Source organism: Lepisosteus platostomus, chromosome 4 (assembly GCF_059453375.1).
Source record: "Lepisosteus platostomus isolate fLepPlt1 chromosome 4, fLepPlt1.hap1, whole genome shotgun sequence".
NCBI classification, from domain to species: Eukaryota; Metazoa; Chordata; class Actinopteri; order Semionotiformes; family Lepisosteidae; genus Lepisosteus; species Lepisosteus platostomus.
Window position 1 is genome coordinate 11990457 of NC_142614.1, and position 14372 is coordinate 12004828.

General features: G+C 42.0%; 1 protein-coding gene across 2 annotated transcripts; it reads right to left on the bottom strand.

Annotated features, from left to right (window-relative positions):
* Positions 1-951: 951 nt before the first annotated feature.
* On the bottom strand, positions 952-13603 carry LOC148672656 (perforin-1-like). 2 transcript variants are annotated; one of them, XM_088628491.1, is made up of 3 exons: positions 13582-13603; positions 5024-5581; positions 952-3979 (listed from the first exon to the last, which is right to left on the bottom strand). In XM_088628491.1, the coding sequence occupies exons 2-3, from the start codon at positions 5554-5556 to the stop codon at positions 2770-2772; spliced, it is 1743 nt and encodes a 580-aa protein (XP_088484617.1). In that variant the 5' UTR covers positions 5557-5581; positions 13582-13603; the 3' UTR covers positions 952-2769. The 2 variants fall into 2 exon arrangements, with proteins under 2 accessions (XP_088484617.1, XP_088484615.1); XM_088628489.1 differs by lacking the exon at positions 13582-13603 and adding an exon at positions 11931-12189.
* Between the last annotated feature and the right edge of the window lie 769 nt (positions 13604-14372).

Genomic DNA, 14372 nt, shown 5'->3' on the forward strand with positions numbered 1-14372 from the left:
CTAGTGCCAAGTTCAGGTATTCTGTTAATAATGTTTTATATCTTGTTTCTTATTTATTACTCTGTTTTTATTAATTTTATATGTCTTATATAATTAGAAGCAATTTGGTTCATTTGAAGGCAGTTGATCCAGATCCTTCAAACTTTCTGATCAAAAGAAGAATCTAAACCAGTCTCACGACTGTCAAAAAGAAGGAGAAAAAGGAAGGTTTCAGACAGACATTTGTATCTGTCCATCCATTTTCTAAATGCTCTGTACAATTCAGGGTTGCTGGGGAGCTGGAGACTATCCTGACAAACAACAGACACAAGGCAGGGGTACACCCTGGATGGGATGTGGAATGGGATGGCAGTCCAACGCAGGGCAGACACACAGATACGCACTCACACCAGGGCCAGCTTTCCCAGAAGCAGCCAATTCATCTACCAGTGTGTCCCTGGACTGTGGCAGGAAACCCATGTGAACACAGGGAGAACACACACAACTTAAAATAGCAAATACCACCACACAAATCTTACCTTACATGGTGTGGAATTGAACCCAGGGCCCTGGTACTGAACAAGGGTGTGCCACTCTACTTAGCAGATTTCTCATCAGGGCCCATTAAGACAAGAAATGCGGTGTGGCTCTCCCCTCCCTGACAACCGGGTGGGCCTGCAATAATAACCGCAGAGCCGGCAGCTGCTTCTCTTAACAGAATCAGTTACTGTATATGAGATGATCACTTGGATTGAGCTTAGTGAGGCCCCCCGCGTTCATCCCAGAACCTCTCCAAGGCACAACTTTCTTCTCAAAAAGTATTTGGATATTCGATATTTTTATTCAAGTATGCCCATACCCCTCTAGTTTGTCATAGAACACCCTGGCATTGTGGTGACGTGCTGGAAAGTCTTCTCTGATTCTTACACGGGATGAAAAAACCCACTTCACTTGAGAAAATTTGACAATATATTTCTTTGAAAGTGCTTAATTTATTTTGGAATAATGCAGTACACAGAACCAGTCGTCACGAACAGTAGACGCTGTATGCTTTCTTTCATGCAACAGTTATGTTTACATCTTTTTGTCATCAATACAGATTTTAATTGATCTCATTCTTGATGCGTGAGATAAGCTGAAGACCCTGGTCATTAAGCATTAACTGACTAATTCGATAATTATTTTGAACTCTGATTTTTGCCCAAAACATGGTGACTTTTACTTGTTGCTTTTCTTCTAAATAGCTTCTGCATAACTTTTAACTTAAATATCTACGAACTATCAGTAAAAAGTAATATTGCAACATTAAACTTCCTAGAAGTCCACGAAGACCTCAGTGACTGATAGTCACCCATCTCATTGATCTGAGTCACCACAGCAAGGTTGAATGTGCTTTTAGATCAGTGACATCCAATCGTGGTCCTGGAGGACTACCGTCTCTGTAGGTTTTGTAGATCTCTTCAAAGCACTTAAAGGCTAGGAGAAGGCGCTAAAATAGTTCCAGCAAGCCAACAATGAGCTGGTTTAGGCTGTTAAGAGCTAAAATGGGTGAAAACCTGCAGACACTGCTGGAAGTGTAGCACGTCTGATGAGAGAATGAGATAAGAATCCCTAGACTTCCCCGGAGTAAGTCACGTCTCTTGTGATGGGCTGATGCGATGTTAAGAGATAGAGGAAAATGCATTCTGAAACTTTTCTAGAAAGAAAGAGGATCCCCAGCCTCCACAAAGAGGATTGGGGATAGAGGAACCACATCCTTATTTATGTGGCCGATACTGAATCTGAAGGAACTTTCAATAAATAAATGGAAATGTCAGATACTGTACATCGCTTTGCAAAAGTATTCAGGATCTTAGACAGATTTCACGTTTTGTTGCTTTGAAGTTTGCAACTCAGGGACCCAAAGGAGTAGGATTCCTCTGCCAGCAACAGGATATGAACCAGCAACCTTCCAGCCACAGGCACAGATCCTTGGCCACAGAGCTACCACACCACCCTGAGTACTATTACTTCAAGATGCCCACACTGAATGTGTCACTCCATCACCATCTCTACGATGAAGCATAGTGATCGCAGCACTATGATATAATGCTATTTCTCACCAGCAGAGACTGAGAATCCTGACAACACTGGTGGGAACATAGAACATAGCACATTGCTGTCAAATGTTAAAGTAAATCAACTTAAAACCTCAAGCTGGGACAAAAATTCAACTTTCAGCAGGACAATGACCCAAAGCACAGGGCCAATGCTACACTGGAGTGGCTTAAGAATAAAATGAATGTCCATGAATGGCCTGGTCAAAGTCCAGCCTTGAATCCTACGGAGAATCTGTGGAACGACATTAAAACTGCTCTCTGTAAGCCTTCTCTAAAAGGTCTTGCGGCTGTAATAGCTGCCAAAAGCAATTCCACCAAATATTGAGTTCACGGGTCTGAATATTTATACAATTGACGTTTCATTTGTTTCTGTTATTTACTGTAACTTATATTACCCTTAGAGGTCTTCAGTTTTTTTTAGTTTTTTTTTAAAATATGCATAATTCTGTAATTTCTCAAAATGAGTCATCATAGCAAGGATCTGAATACATTTGCAAAGCGGAGTATTTACGGTGAGGTAAATTAGTAACTGAGAGAGCAAGACAGGCCCTCTTACTCATGTGATAATACAGGCAGTGTAGGCCAGGTGTTTGGAGATGCCTGAGAGACAGTGGACTGAATCCTGGGTCCAACACAGCAGTGCGGTCCGGTGTATAACATCTGGGGTCAGTGTGGGAAATCTTGAGTTGCGTCAGGTGTAGCATGATGAGTTCGCCATGGAGTGTCCAGCGCGTAGCTGGTCCAGCAGGCCTTGAGACATGGACACTGCATTCCTGGATGCAAATGTCTTGGCCAGACTGGGGCTCATGGGAGACGGGATGTAATCTGTGCAAGTTGTGCCACCTAAGCCCGGGGCACACTCAACAGTGTAAGAGAAGTACAGAGTGCCGTGGTTGAGGGTGCACATGTCTGAGCGGGAGCCTCTTTGAAGTTTTATAGAGCACTTCCCGAGAATATCATTCCACCACTTGTACCACAATTTATCTTCATCCCACACTTCAATGTTTACCGTGGAATCCAGGGTCAGCTTTACAGTCCCAAAATAAAGGCTCTCTTGCCAGACAGGGTTGTTCTGGTCATAAATCACTCTGGTCTGCAGGTTTTGATTCTTATAAGAGAGCTTGACGTAGGCGTCCGTCTGGCTGAAATGATCCCCCCACAGTCCAGCAGCCTTCTCTACTTTAACCGTGAGCTTGGCCAAGCCTCGCTCCGTGGGGCAGCACTTGCTGTTGACTTCGCTGTTGGCCTCGCACACACAGTTGCAGGAATCCCTCGTGCTGGGCGTGGAGCCCGAGGCGCACTTGCTGGAACAGTTCTTGTATAGGGCTTGCTCCAGGATGTATTCCTCTATGGCTTTCTTCAGGTTTGGCTTTTTTGAGACTTGTTTCAGGCGGACCAGGTTATGCATGGGTTCCAAGGAGTAGGAGACAATGTCTGGGTTGGTCTTCAGGCTCGTCACCCAGTCTTGAAATGCTTTAGGGTCTGAATCTCCAGAAAAGAGGATGTCCACCCCTTCTACCTGCCCGCCTGTTACCTCTGATAGCCTCTCGCTAAACGTGCTGTGGAAGCTCTCTTTAGTTCCTCGTGTCTTCTGGTCATTCTTGCAGTGATGATATTCTGTTTTCACAGAGGCACGTTGTCCGGCGGTAAGCGAGGCCTCCACATCTAGGCAGTCCTTCACCTCAGTTTCGGAAAATCCATCCAAGGCCATCTCGCAGCTTTTAACAGATGTTGTCGTCCTGACTTTCCCTCCCAGCTTCACTTTCCTGATGAAATGGGTGCCGTAGGTGTCAATCAGCTTGCGATACTGCTCCTTTGTGTTGTGGTCATACACTTTAGGGAGTCGCTTCAGGGAACCGAAAAATTCTTTAGAAAGCTGAGGGTAATCTACCACTCTGTAACTGAAAAGATAAGATAAGAGATAAGACTTTATTAATCCCGAAGGGAAATCTATCCAGGAGATTAAAACCAGGAACGGGGTCGGAACCGGCAGGGGGAACAGGAACAGGAACAGAGACAGAGACTTAAAAACATGACGGAGCCAGACTCATCAGGACCCGGGCTCGCACGATATGGAACTCAGAAGCAGAGCCCGGAACTGACTGAGTGTCTGGCTTTTAAGGGGAACGGGAAGGAGGCTGGAACAAGGGGCAGGTGCACAGAATTAAGTCCAAAGCAAAAAAGAGCCGGAGCGCCCTTAAGGAGGAGGGCCTACAATCGTGACAACATCTGATTACTCATCTGGACAGATTCCAGAACGGCAAGATCTGCCTCACAATGTGGTGACCTAAACCATACACTTTAATCTCAACTGAGTCATAAGACACTAGCACACTAATGTTAATTGCTGGGCTATATTTTCTGTGTTTTTATGGGTGTTTTTATGGGAAACCCTCCTTTGAATGTGTAAGTAAGACAACTCATCAGAGCGGTTTTGCACATTGATTTCTTTGCTCATTGTTTCCGTTCGTTTTTTTTTTAAATACATGCTACTGTGAAACACAGACATTGCCTCTGTGTATTAAATACAGTGACTCAACTTAAACCCGAGGCTTCCCTGCTACACTCATCTACGTTAACAGAAATAAACAGGACCAAGCCTTCCTTGTGATGGATTCAGTGTCTGATGACAAGGCACGTTTCTGCCATTAGTGATTGCCGCTGAAAATCACATGTGCATGGCTTATTACAGACAGGAGCTTACTATTGTAATTATTCTCCGGAAGAACCCCATATGGTTTCTAAGCACTTCTTCCAATTCAGGGTTGGAGGGGAGCCGGAGTCTATCCCAGCAGGCAACGGGCACAGGCAGGATACGCCTTGGATGGGACGCCCGTGCATAGCCAACACACAGACACAGATACAGAGCCCATTTCTGAACCTTAAAATTGTATATTAAGATGTAGCGAGAGCTGACCTCGAAAATGACGGATTCCGCTTATTACCTGTAAAATACACACTCCACTTCGTGGGTGAGGAAGGTGTACTTGTCTGATTTGGACTTCTCCATGGTGTACTTTGCAGCTTTGGAGTGGGTGCCACCAATCATGAGCGAACCTCCCGGCTTAGTGCCGAACGAGAGATCCAAATCGGCTTTCCAGTTGTTCTCCACCGAAGAAAGGCTATTGTTGACGAAGGATTCGCTGGAGTCGTACATCTTGCTGGTCACCTGCATCTTGCAGTGAGGAAGAGTGCGCCAGTCCACCACGGTCAAGGGAAGCTTCTGGGCCTTGTTCTCCAAGTAGGAGTTGGGGCAAAGAGTGCAGGTCTTGTCCTTCTTCCTCCAGCTGTTGACGTTGATGACGTAGGCCCCCTTCCGCTCCATCTTGACGATGTCGAACCCTTCCCCTGCGAAGTTGTACCCGGGCACATAATCAGCTTCTTTGCATTCATTGATGGTGCCAGTGGTGCAGGCTTTAATGACTGTGGGGGAGAGCAGGAGATGTAGAGTCCCAAGGACACAAACAAGCTCCTTCATCTCAGAAGGAAAACCTGGCCTGGAGCTGCAGAAAGAAGATATTGTCTGTAAGTTTCCTCTGCTTGTCACTTCTCAACACCAACCTCCCTTTCAGCGTGATTAGGCTTTTCCGTTATTTGATTTGCTGGAAAAGCTGACAACAAGGATTTCAAAACACAAAGACTGAAAAGATGCCACTTTTCTGCCTGTAAACGCTCACTAAAATTTTTTATAATTAACCACGTTTAATTATTAGTACAATGTTGCTCTCATTGTGCAGGAGAACATCCATTTAAGTGTTTAATTTCTTCTCCATTTCTCTTTCAAAATATTTAGACAATGTGGGCAGGTTAAACTGAATCATGCATGACAATAAGATGGAATTTGTACCAAAACAAATTAAGGACAAGAAAAGATTTTATCATATTGAAGAAAACGGAATCTTAGGAGCTGTTTTTTTGTGATCGAACTTTCTATTTTGATACCCACAGAACTGCAAAAAGGCGGTAGTGGTTAGCACTGCTGTCTCACAGTGCTGGAGCCCCGATTTCAATTCTGGACCTTTCCTCTCACGATAGAAAAACATAAGTAACTCTGCCTCGTGTGATAATTAAAGTACTAATTCATTGGTTTTAAAGTAATATAACTAACATCGATCAACTAAAAGAAACAACAGTAATCACAAACGTATAGAAATCAGTTAAATTAAACAACATGAATCCCTCCTCTGTGTCCAGCAGGTTCCTACACTTTCTCTCTCTGCTTCATGATCATCACACTCCACTGTGATGAAACGGACAATAAAACTGGCAGTGAGCCTGTAAGCTCCTCTCCAGGCTGTGATTCCCCACACTGCCGACACAGAACCTGGAGTGTCTGTTACACTGTGAACACAAGACCTTGCTGAGATGCGGAGGCAGGGACTTGGGCAAACACCCAGAAACCAAACCACAGAGAGAGGCACATTTACTGGCAAGATTTGTCTCACCATCCGAGTCTACTGCTCCGGTAATTTAAAAGTTGCGTTTAACAACCTTCAGCTTGGTTTCATCCCACTTTGCTCTTTTTTTCACCCAAAACCGAATCACAAAAAAGCAAATTAGCGAATGTTAAATTTGCAGATGTCGCGACATTACTGTCTTACGTTTGGGTTTTTTTTCTCTAGTTTTTGCTGAAATTTGCTGTGACGTATCTGATGTATTTATTGTATTCAGATTGAGCATTCATATTTCCAATAAAATATTACATTTAAATGGTTGTTTTCGCAACATGAGTCACCATAGGAAGGATCTGAGTCCTTTTGCCACTCTCTGTATGTTCCCGTCAGTATAAGAAACCAGCCCCGTTCGTTCTGACCTTTGAAAGATAGATCGCACTCCCCCTGTGATGTTGCTTTCGTTGTTGTGGGCAGAGAGTGAGTGGTAGATGGCTAATGATTTCTTATTAATCTCCTGCTCTGGTGATTTTCCACCTGGTTGTTGAGTTATTACTGTAGTAGGACATCTTTCAAACAGGTCTCCACCCATTAAATCCTCCTACTCGAAGAGGGGTTTGGAGTATGTGGTCAGTTCCCTCTCGCCCCTAGCTCTCTTTTCTCTAAGCTTGACTAAAACAGTCTGTACTGAGTCTGAATCGAGTTGTCATAAAAATACCAAAGACTATATCTATATATTGTATCTATATATCTCTATATTGTACAGTAGGTATCATTCAAGCATATAGCATTATTAAACTCCAAGTTTAAGACTATTTACTAGTGTAGCTTTTCTAAAGTTTTGATAAATGGGATGGTGGGTTAAAAAAATATTTGCTTCTGCTTGTTTTTGAAATCTCCAAACAGCAAGTCAGTAGCCTCAGCAAACGCTTTTTTTCTTACTTCTCGATCCCTGAATGACTTTTTGTGTTGAGCCAGGACGTGGCTCACACCGAACGATGCGATGATTGCCCCTTTCCTTCTTGTATTAGGCCTCGTGAAAACCGAATGCTGCTAGTTCAGATTTTAATTTTTCCACTTTCATTTCCGTAACTCACTTTTACCACATCATACGCTTTGTGTGCAGTTTTGAAATGTTCTATATTTCTCTTTTACGCGTAGACGCTAGCATTCCAGATTTGAATGCGAAAGTACAAAAAACAATCATGCCCCTATTCCTTGTGGTAACGGTAAGTTGTTGGTCTCTTTGCTTCATCATTTTCACTCAAACACTACAACTATCAAATAGGCAATCAAACTGTTGATGGATTTGTCACGGCCTGTCTGTTTCGCTCCACTATGCACTGTAGCGAATGTGGGGTTCCTGAGGCAATAACCAAGAAAACGTTCAACGTTCTTGGGTAGCACACACAACACTCTCTATTTACGGAGCTCCTGTAGTCTTTTTTTTTATTCAGTCAGCCAGCACTCAGGGAAGAGACTTTTACAACCCATTCGACAAGGGTTAAACACACACAAAAGTAAATAGTCAAATAGCCCATTTATTCTTTGCCAAACATTCTTGCGATTGCGATTGCTCGACGGGCAAGCATTCCGTGATTGACTGGTTGCTCACCCCTGATCTAAAAATTTCTTCCAGGTGAGTGTGATTGTGTAAAAACGTAAAAACTAACACTAGCTACCCATAATAACCTTTGGAGCTGTTTGGAATTGTTGTACAAGAAGCCTGGGGTTCTGGGATAGTACTTTTAGGGGCTATTTTGGTGGAAACCAATGTGAACAGAATCCAATCCTGACACCAAGAGATGATGTAGAACAGTGGTTCTCTAACTTTTTGGACCAAGTACCACCCCTAATCCAACCAAAGCATCCAAGTACCACCTACAAGTCATCTTCTCATAGGAACCCCAGAAATTCTCAATAACCAACATGAGCGCGCATGCACACATACTCACACATACATATAATAAATATTATAATAATAAACTTGATTTGATATAGCGCCTTTAAAGGTGGCTTCTCAAAGTGTTTTACAGAAAAAAAAAAAAACATTAACAACAACTAATAAAAAAGCACCATTTCAGTGAGAGGGGTGAGCCTGTTTAGTTGAGCAAAGCAGATGTGAATTAATTTTTCGAGCCTTGATACAATTCACAACAGAGTCTAACAGATATTAAATCGTCAGGCATTTTCTTGACGGCAAAGATCTCGCGGTGGATGTTGTAATGCGTACATTAATTTCTGGAGCAGCCTATCTAATTCGTGCAACTACACCGTTATGTCGGCTTGTCATTGCTCTAGCACCGTCTGTACAAACTCCAACGCATTTTATCCAGTCGAGGCCATTCTCTTCGATAAATTCATTCAGAAGCTGAAATATGTGCTCTCCTGTAGTTCCTGTTGGTAGCGGTTTACAGAACAGAAAGTCTTCATGGAACATGCCCTCAAACTCGTATCTAACGTAAACGAGCAAATTGGCCAAATCTACTACAGACTCATCTAATTGCAGTGAAAAACATCTGCTCATCTTAATGCGCTCTATCAGTGTACTTTTGATATAATCCTTCATTTCAATAATTCTATGAATGACTGTGTCTTTCAGGGGGAGGAGGGCAGCAGGTCGAGCTGTTTAGCAGCTTTTTCTCTACACATAATACGTGTCAGCTCTTTTGCCAACGGTAAATAAGGTTCTTCAAAAATAGTGTAGCTTACCTGCTTCAGCAATCCGCAAGCTTGTATTTTTCCGCGTTTCGGTTTTTATTTCTGTATTTATTTAAAGTTTTTATTTCATGCGCATGGGAGCAAAACACAGAGATGCTCGCTGTATTTTTCTCAAATTAGAACAGTTCTTAAATATTTTTCTGTTATCACGCTTTCGTGTGCTCACAATATTACCTGCATTCGTAGCACGTATTTCTATGCATTCCTGTGTTTACAACGTTAGCTTTGTTCCAAAATCACGCACATTCTCCTTTCTCCCTATTTGCTGGAGATACAGTAGCTTTTAAAAATACAATTGGTCATTTGCATCCTATAGAGTGGTATAGAATTACAGAGTATCTCGTGTCCACTGAACTATTAGCGCGCACTGTATTGTAGTACGTAGGCTGCGTATTCGACACGTATTAAAATACAAATTATGAAAACCCGTCCCGATTTTTCAGCGCACACAACACAGTTCCAGGGTCATTTGGCGTACCACTTGGCGGCACTCCACGTACCACTGCCGGTACGCGTACCACAGTTTGAGAACCACTGATGTAGAACAAGGAAAATCTGGTGAAAAAAGAGAATTTGGGAAGTCAAGTTGAAAGTCATGGAGAGAGGCTCAGTAGAGATGACTGGAGGAACTGAAGAATTTGTCATTTGTCTGAACAGAGAATCATTGTGTTCTTATTCTAAACTCCCTGAAGTAGCTTATCAGAGATTTCATAAAAGCACTCTTTTAGAGATCCATACTGTCATTAACATTTCACGGCTAAGATGACTGGACCTGGAATTAGAATCAGAATAGATTTTGTCAACATACAGAGGACATTTTCCTGTGACTTAAAAACCATAAAGTGTCCATAAAGTCCTAGTATAGCAACAATTTTCTTGCATGGACTTAGAAATGTGTTTATATATCTCTCACCTAAATATCAGCCAGGCAAATGGAGAAATGCTCAATTTAAAATGGAAGGAAACATGTTATTCGGAATGCTTTTTATATGTGAAATACTTGATATTGATTTTTTTAATAAAAAAGCCAAAATGAGTGAATTTTTTCGTTCACCTTTCCATGTATCAAACATTCGGTTGAATTTGCGAAAACATAGCCGATCTTAAAATTGTTTCCCTACCCGATGTTTCCATATTCTGAATATTTAACACATTCATATGAGGATTCAGGGGACAGCGTGAATCATCACAATTATTTTTTTCTTCTAAATGATCCATGTTCACAAACACAGTGGTTCTCTGTAACATCTATCAATGTTCTAGTCACTTCTTCCAATCCTGGATTGCTGGGGAGCTAGAGTCTACCCTGGCAAGCAATGGGTACGAGGTAGGATACACCTGGATGGGATGCCAGCCCATTGCAGAGCACACACAGGCACAAACACACCCTTACAGCAGGGCTGATTTGCAGTATCTTTGGACTGCGGGAGGAAACCAGAGCACCTGGAGGGAAAAACACTTGAACACGGGGAGAATATACAAACTCTGCACAGACAGCACTCCAGGTCTGAAATTGACACCAGAGCCCCAGTGCTAAAAAGCAGCAATGCTATGCCGCTATATTTTGTAACAGTATAATTCGAAACCTGCATCAGAGTTGTAAATGTACACAGAGGCTGTGTGAGTAACATTCATGTATTTTTAATTACAGAGTGTCAACTTTACCTTCAAATACAGACCAGGACCCTGAATGCATTTTCTTATTTTTTTAGCTTGAAACTTTTTTTACCGTATCTAACATACATTCTCTTTAAAATGACAGGAGACCAAAGGAAAGTTTGCTTTCAACTTTGCTCTGCACCTAAATGGATGATTACTTGTATCAATCAAGATCAGAATTACAACATAAATACCTTATTAATATTAAGGTATTCTTACACCATTTTAGAATTTCCTCAGAGACACATAATTGAAGAATCCCATAAAATGTGACATCATCTAAAAGTAATCTCCATTCCCAAAAAAATCTGAAGAAAAAAAAGAATATCAAGAAACACACGTTCCTCCTTCTCCATCTCCATCACCGTAAGGGCAGATTTATACTTCAGCAGCGGAAGGTATAAGTTTGGATTCAAATCATTTGACTGTTGTTTCACCCTATAAAGATCCTTTACTCTCTGTTTAGTACTTGTAACCAAATCTCACTTCTCTAAGTTCTATGAGACAGTTTTTCTTTCTTTCTTGCATTTTTTCTGCAGTTTAAGAAAACCAGTCACTGCTTACTATTGCATATGTTTCCAATTCAGATACCGCTCGTTCTCCAGCTTTCCTTTGACAGCCATATGACCTCTGACACTTGCAGAGTTCTGTTTCGGCACATATCTTTTTTGCTGCCCCTGATACTACCTTTACATTCATAGATATGTCATGTCATGTCCAGTATTTCAGAAAAAGAGAATTTTTCTGACCAGATGTACACATCACAGAGAGGGGCACCCAACAGAGCTAAAGAGTCACTCTCTCTATGAACACCTGCAGGACTCACAGAGGTTCTGTGAAAATTGCCTGAAACTCAATGGAAAAGCTGGACAAGAAGACTTGAATCCAGACTCAGAGTAAAGAGATGCAAGAGGTATTAATTACAGTACATGCCCTGCATGATGATGCCTATTTTGTACTAATAAATGGAATTTGTGTTGATTCTGACCTGGATTGCAATTCTCTGCCTCGCTGAATACACGTAAGAGGACATTTATACTTAATCGTCATTTTTCCTTCAGAAATCTCTAACTTCTCTTACCTGACTTCTTTCCTCTGAGATGTTCGAGAATCTCTGAAGCAGACAGAGAAGTGAGAAGTTCTTCCGTTTGACAAGTACTGACGCCGTTTAAGACATCAGGGTCCCTGCAGTAGCTCAGCATTAGTCACATCTTCCTGTGTGACTGTGGTAAACCTCAACTACATATCATTTGTTTTATGATTTAAAAGTTATGTTTAGGACTTGTTCGTCACTATGTATTGGGTAATAGAATACCCATAGTTCATGGCATAACCCAACAGTCTGTAGATTCTGTGTCTCTGTGCCCTTTCTAACCCAAATGCAGACAATTATACTTCTCAGTGGTACGGCAGTGGGTGTAAAGTCTACCCACACGGGCCAACAAACAACACTGAAAATCTCTACTTCTCAGACACAGAATTTAAAAGGAAGTAACAAGCAAAGATTTTATCGTTTTCAGCCAGGTGAGTGAGATCCGTGAAGGGACTGCGTTGACGGGGAACAGGACTATTTCTGGACAAGAGAGCGATCGAACAGGACAGAAAATGAACCCTAAGGAAGTCACATTCATGACAAAGAGGAAACCTGTGTCACAGAGCAGCCAGCCAGTGTGCAGAGAACCGAAAGGGAAAATAGAAGCGCAGAGCTTCTCGTGGCTAACCTGGGAAATGACTCAGCCACGGCCCCTCAGTCGATCTGACATGTTCAGCCATGTACAAAATGAGAAAAGGATACACCTCCATCAGTTCCAGGTTTTCATTGCATTGTTTTTCTGCTTTTATCGAATGTCAGACTTGTATTGTGTGAACAAGTAATATTAACCATTTTTCCAATATGTTTATCCCCACGACCATTATTAACAACTACTCCATTTTACAGGGCAATCCCTCCATCGGTACCCTTTTTTCTGGCCGCCCAATCATCTCGTACCGTTGACCACCCAATCTACGTAAACTTCTGATTCACAGCTCCCTTGACCGCACTCGGCAATCATCCCCACCAGGCATCTTCCCCTGCAACAGAACTCGCTGCATCACCTGCAAATACATATCTAACAACACGCTCATTCAGGGCCCCTCAGGTCAATTCCAGATCACTCATCGACATCCTGTACCTCCAGCAACTTCATTTACTGTATCTCCTGCAGAAAATGCCCAGCTATCTATGTTGGGGAAACCAGAAGGAGACTAGGAGACTGGTTCAGAGAACATGTTAGTGCTGTGAAGATTAAAGATTTCTCCAAGCCCATAGTTTCTCATTTCACCTCAGGCGGCCATGATCACACTGATCTCTCTGTCTCTGTTCTCAAAGAAGGGTTTCTCAACTCCCATAGCAGAAAAACAACAGAAATGAAACTCATCCTGAAACTAGGTTCACACCACCCCCCTACTCTCAATGACCGACTTATTTTCTTGTAATCTCTCTATTCTCATGCAGGTGTTGACTTCACACCTTTCTTCACCCTTCTGCACTTTGCACTTCCTGAGTGGCCTCTCTGCCCCTCATGCCTCCTCTCCTCTCCCCGCTTTTGTTCTTCTGTGCTATTTAATCTTTGTTGTCTGCCCTGTCTTTCTCACACCTGAAGAAGGCTTCACAGCTGAAACATTGTGTTTTCTCTGTTCTCTTTTCACCATGGAATAAACCTATTGCTTGTTCCTTTGCAGCTACCCACCTGAAACGTTTTTCCAAAATGCCTTTGTTAATGTTGACAGATTGCTTTCTTCTTTCTGTTTTCTTTGAATTTTCTCCGTCTCCCGTGTTGGCTGCCTACTGACGAAATCTCTCATTTCTTTTCTGATAGCATCCTACTGCTTCTTTTAAAAACTTAAATCATTTTGACAGCAGCATTCAAAGCAATAGGCTTTTTTTATTTAAATATGCAGATATGTCCCTGCACCAAGGAGTCTTTAGTCAGTAAAGAGACATCCAACCTACATGCAGTTACAAATGTGTAGTTTATTTCTAAATTTAATTCCACTTATCTAAGCACTTCTTCAAATTCAGGCTCTCGGGGGAGTTGGAGTCTATTTTGACAAGCAACAGGAGCAAGACAAAGTTACACCCTGGACTAGAAGTCAGTCCATTGTAGGACACACACAGACACAAACAGACACTTAGACACTTATGCTAGGCCAGTTTTCCTCTGTAGCCACCTCCAAAAGCTGTACCATTTTGTTTTCCAAGTTTTATCTTCTAACACTGGTGGATTACCTAGCAAAAAACACAACAAAATAAACTTTGCACATGGTATTTTAGGAGACTTATTCAAAAATGCAACACTTCACAAAATGTAATCATATTTAATACTATAAATGCATTAACATGCAGTCATGTCCACCCCCACATACTGTAGGTAGAAAAAAGGTCCCCACTGCCTATGTAATCCATTGTCATTTCATTCACATTGTTAAAATTTTGTCTCTTTACTTCTTTTTTTCTCCCATGGGAGCAAGCGATGTAAGT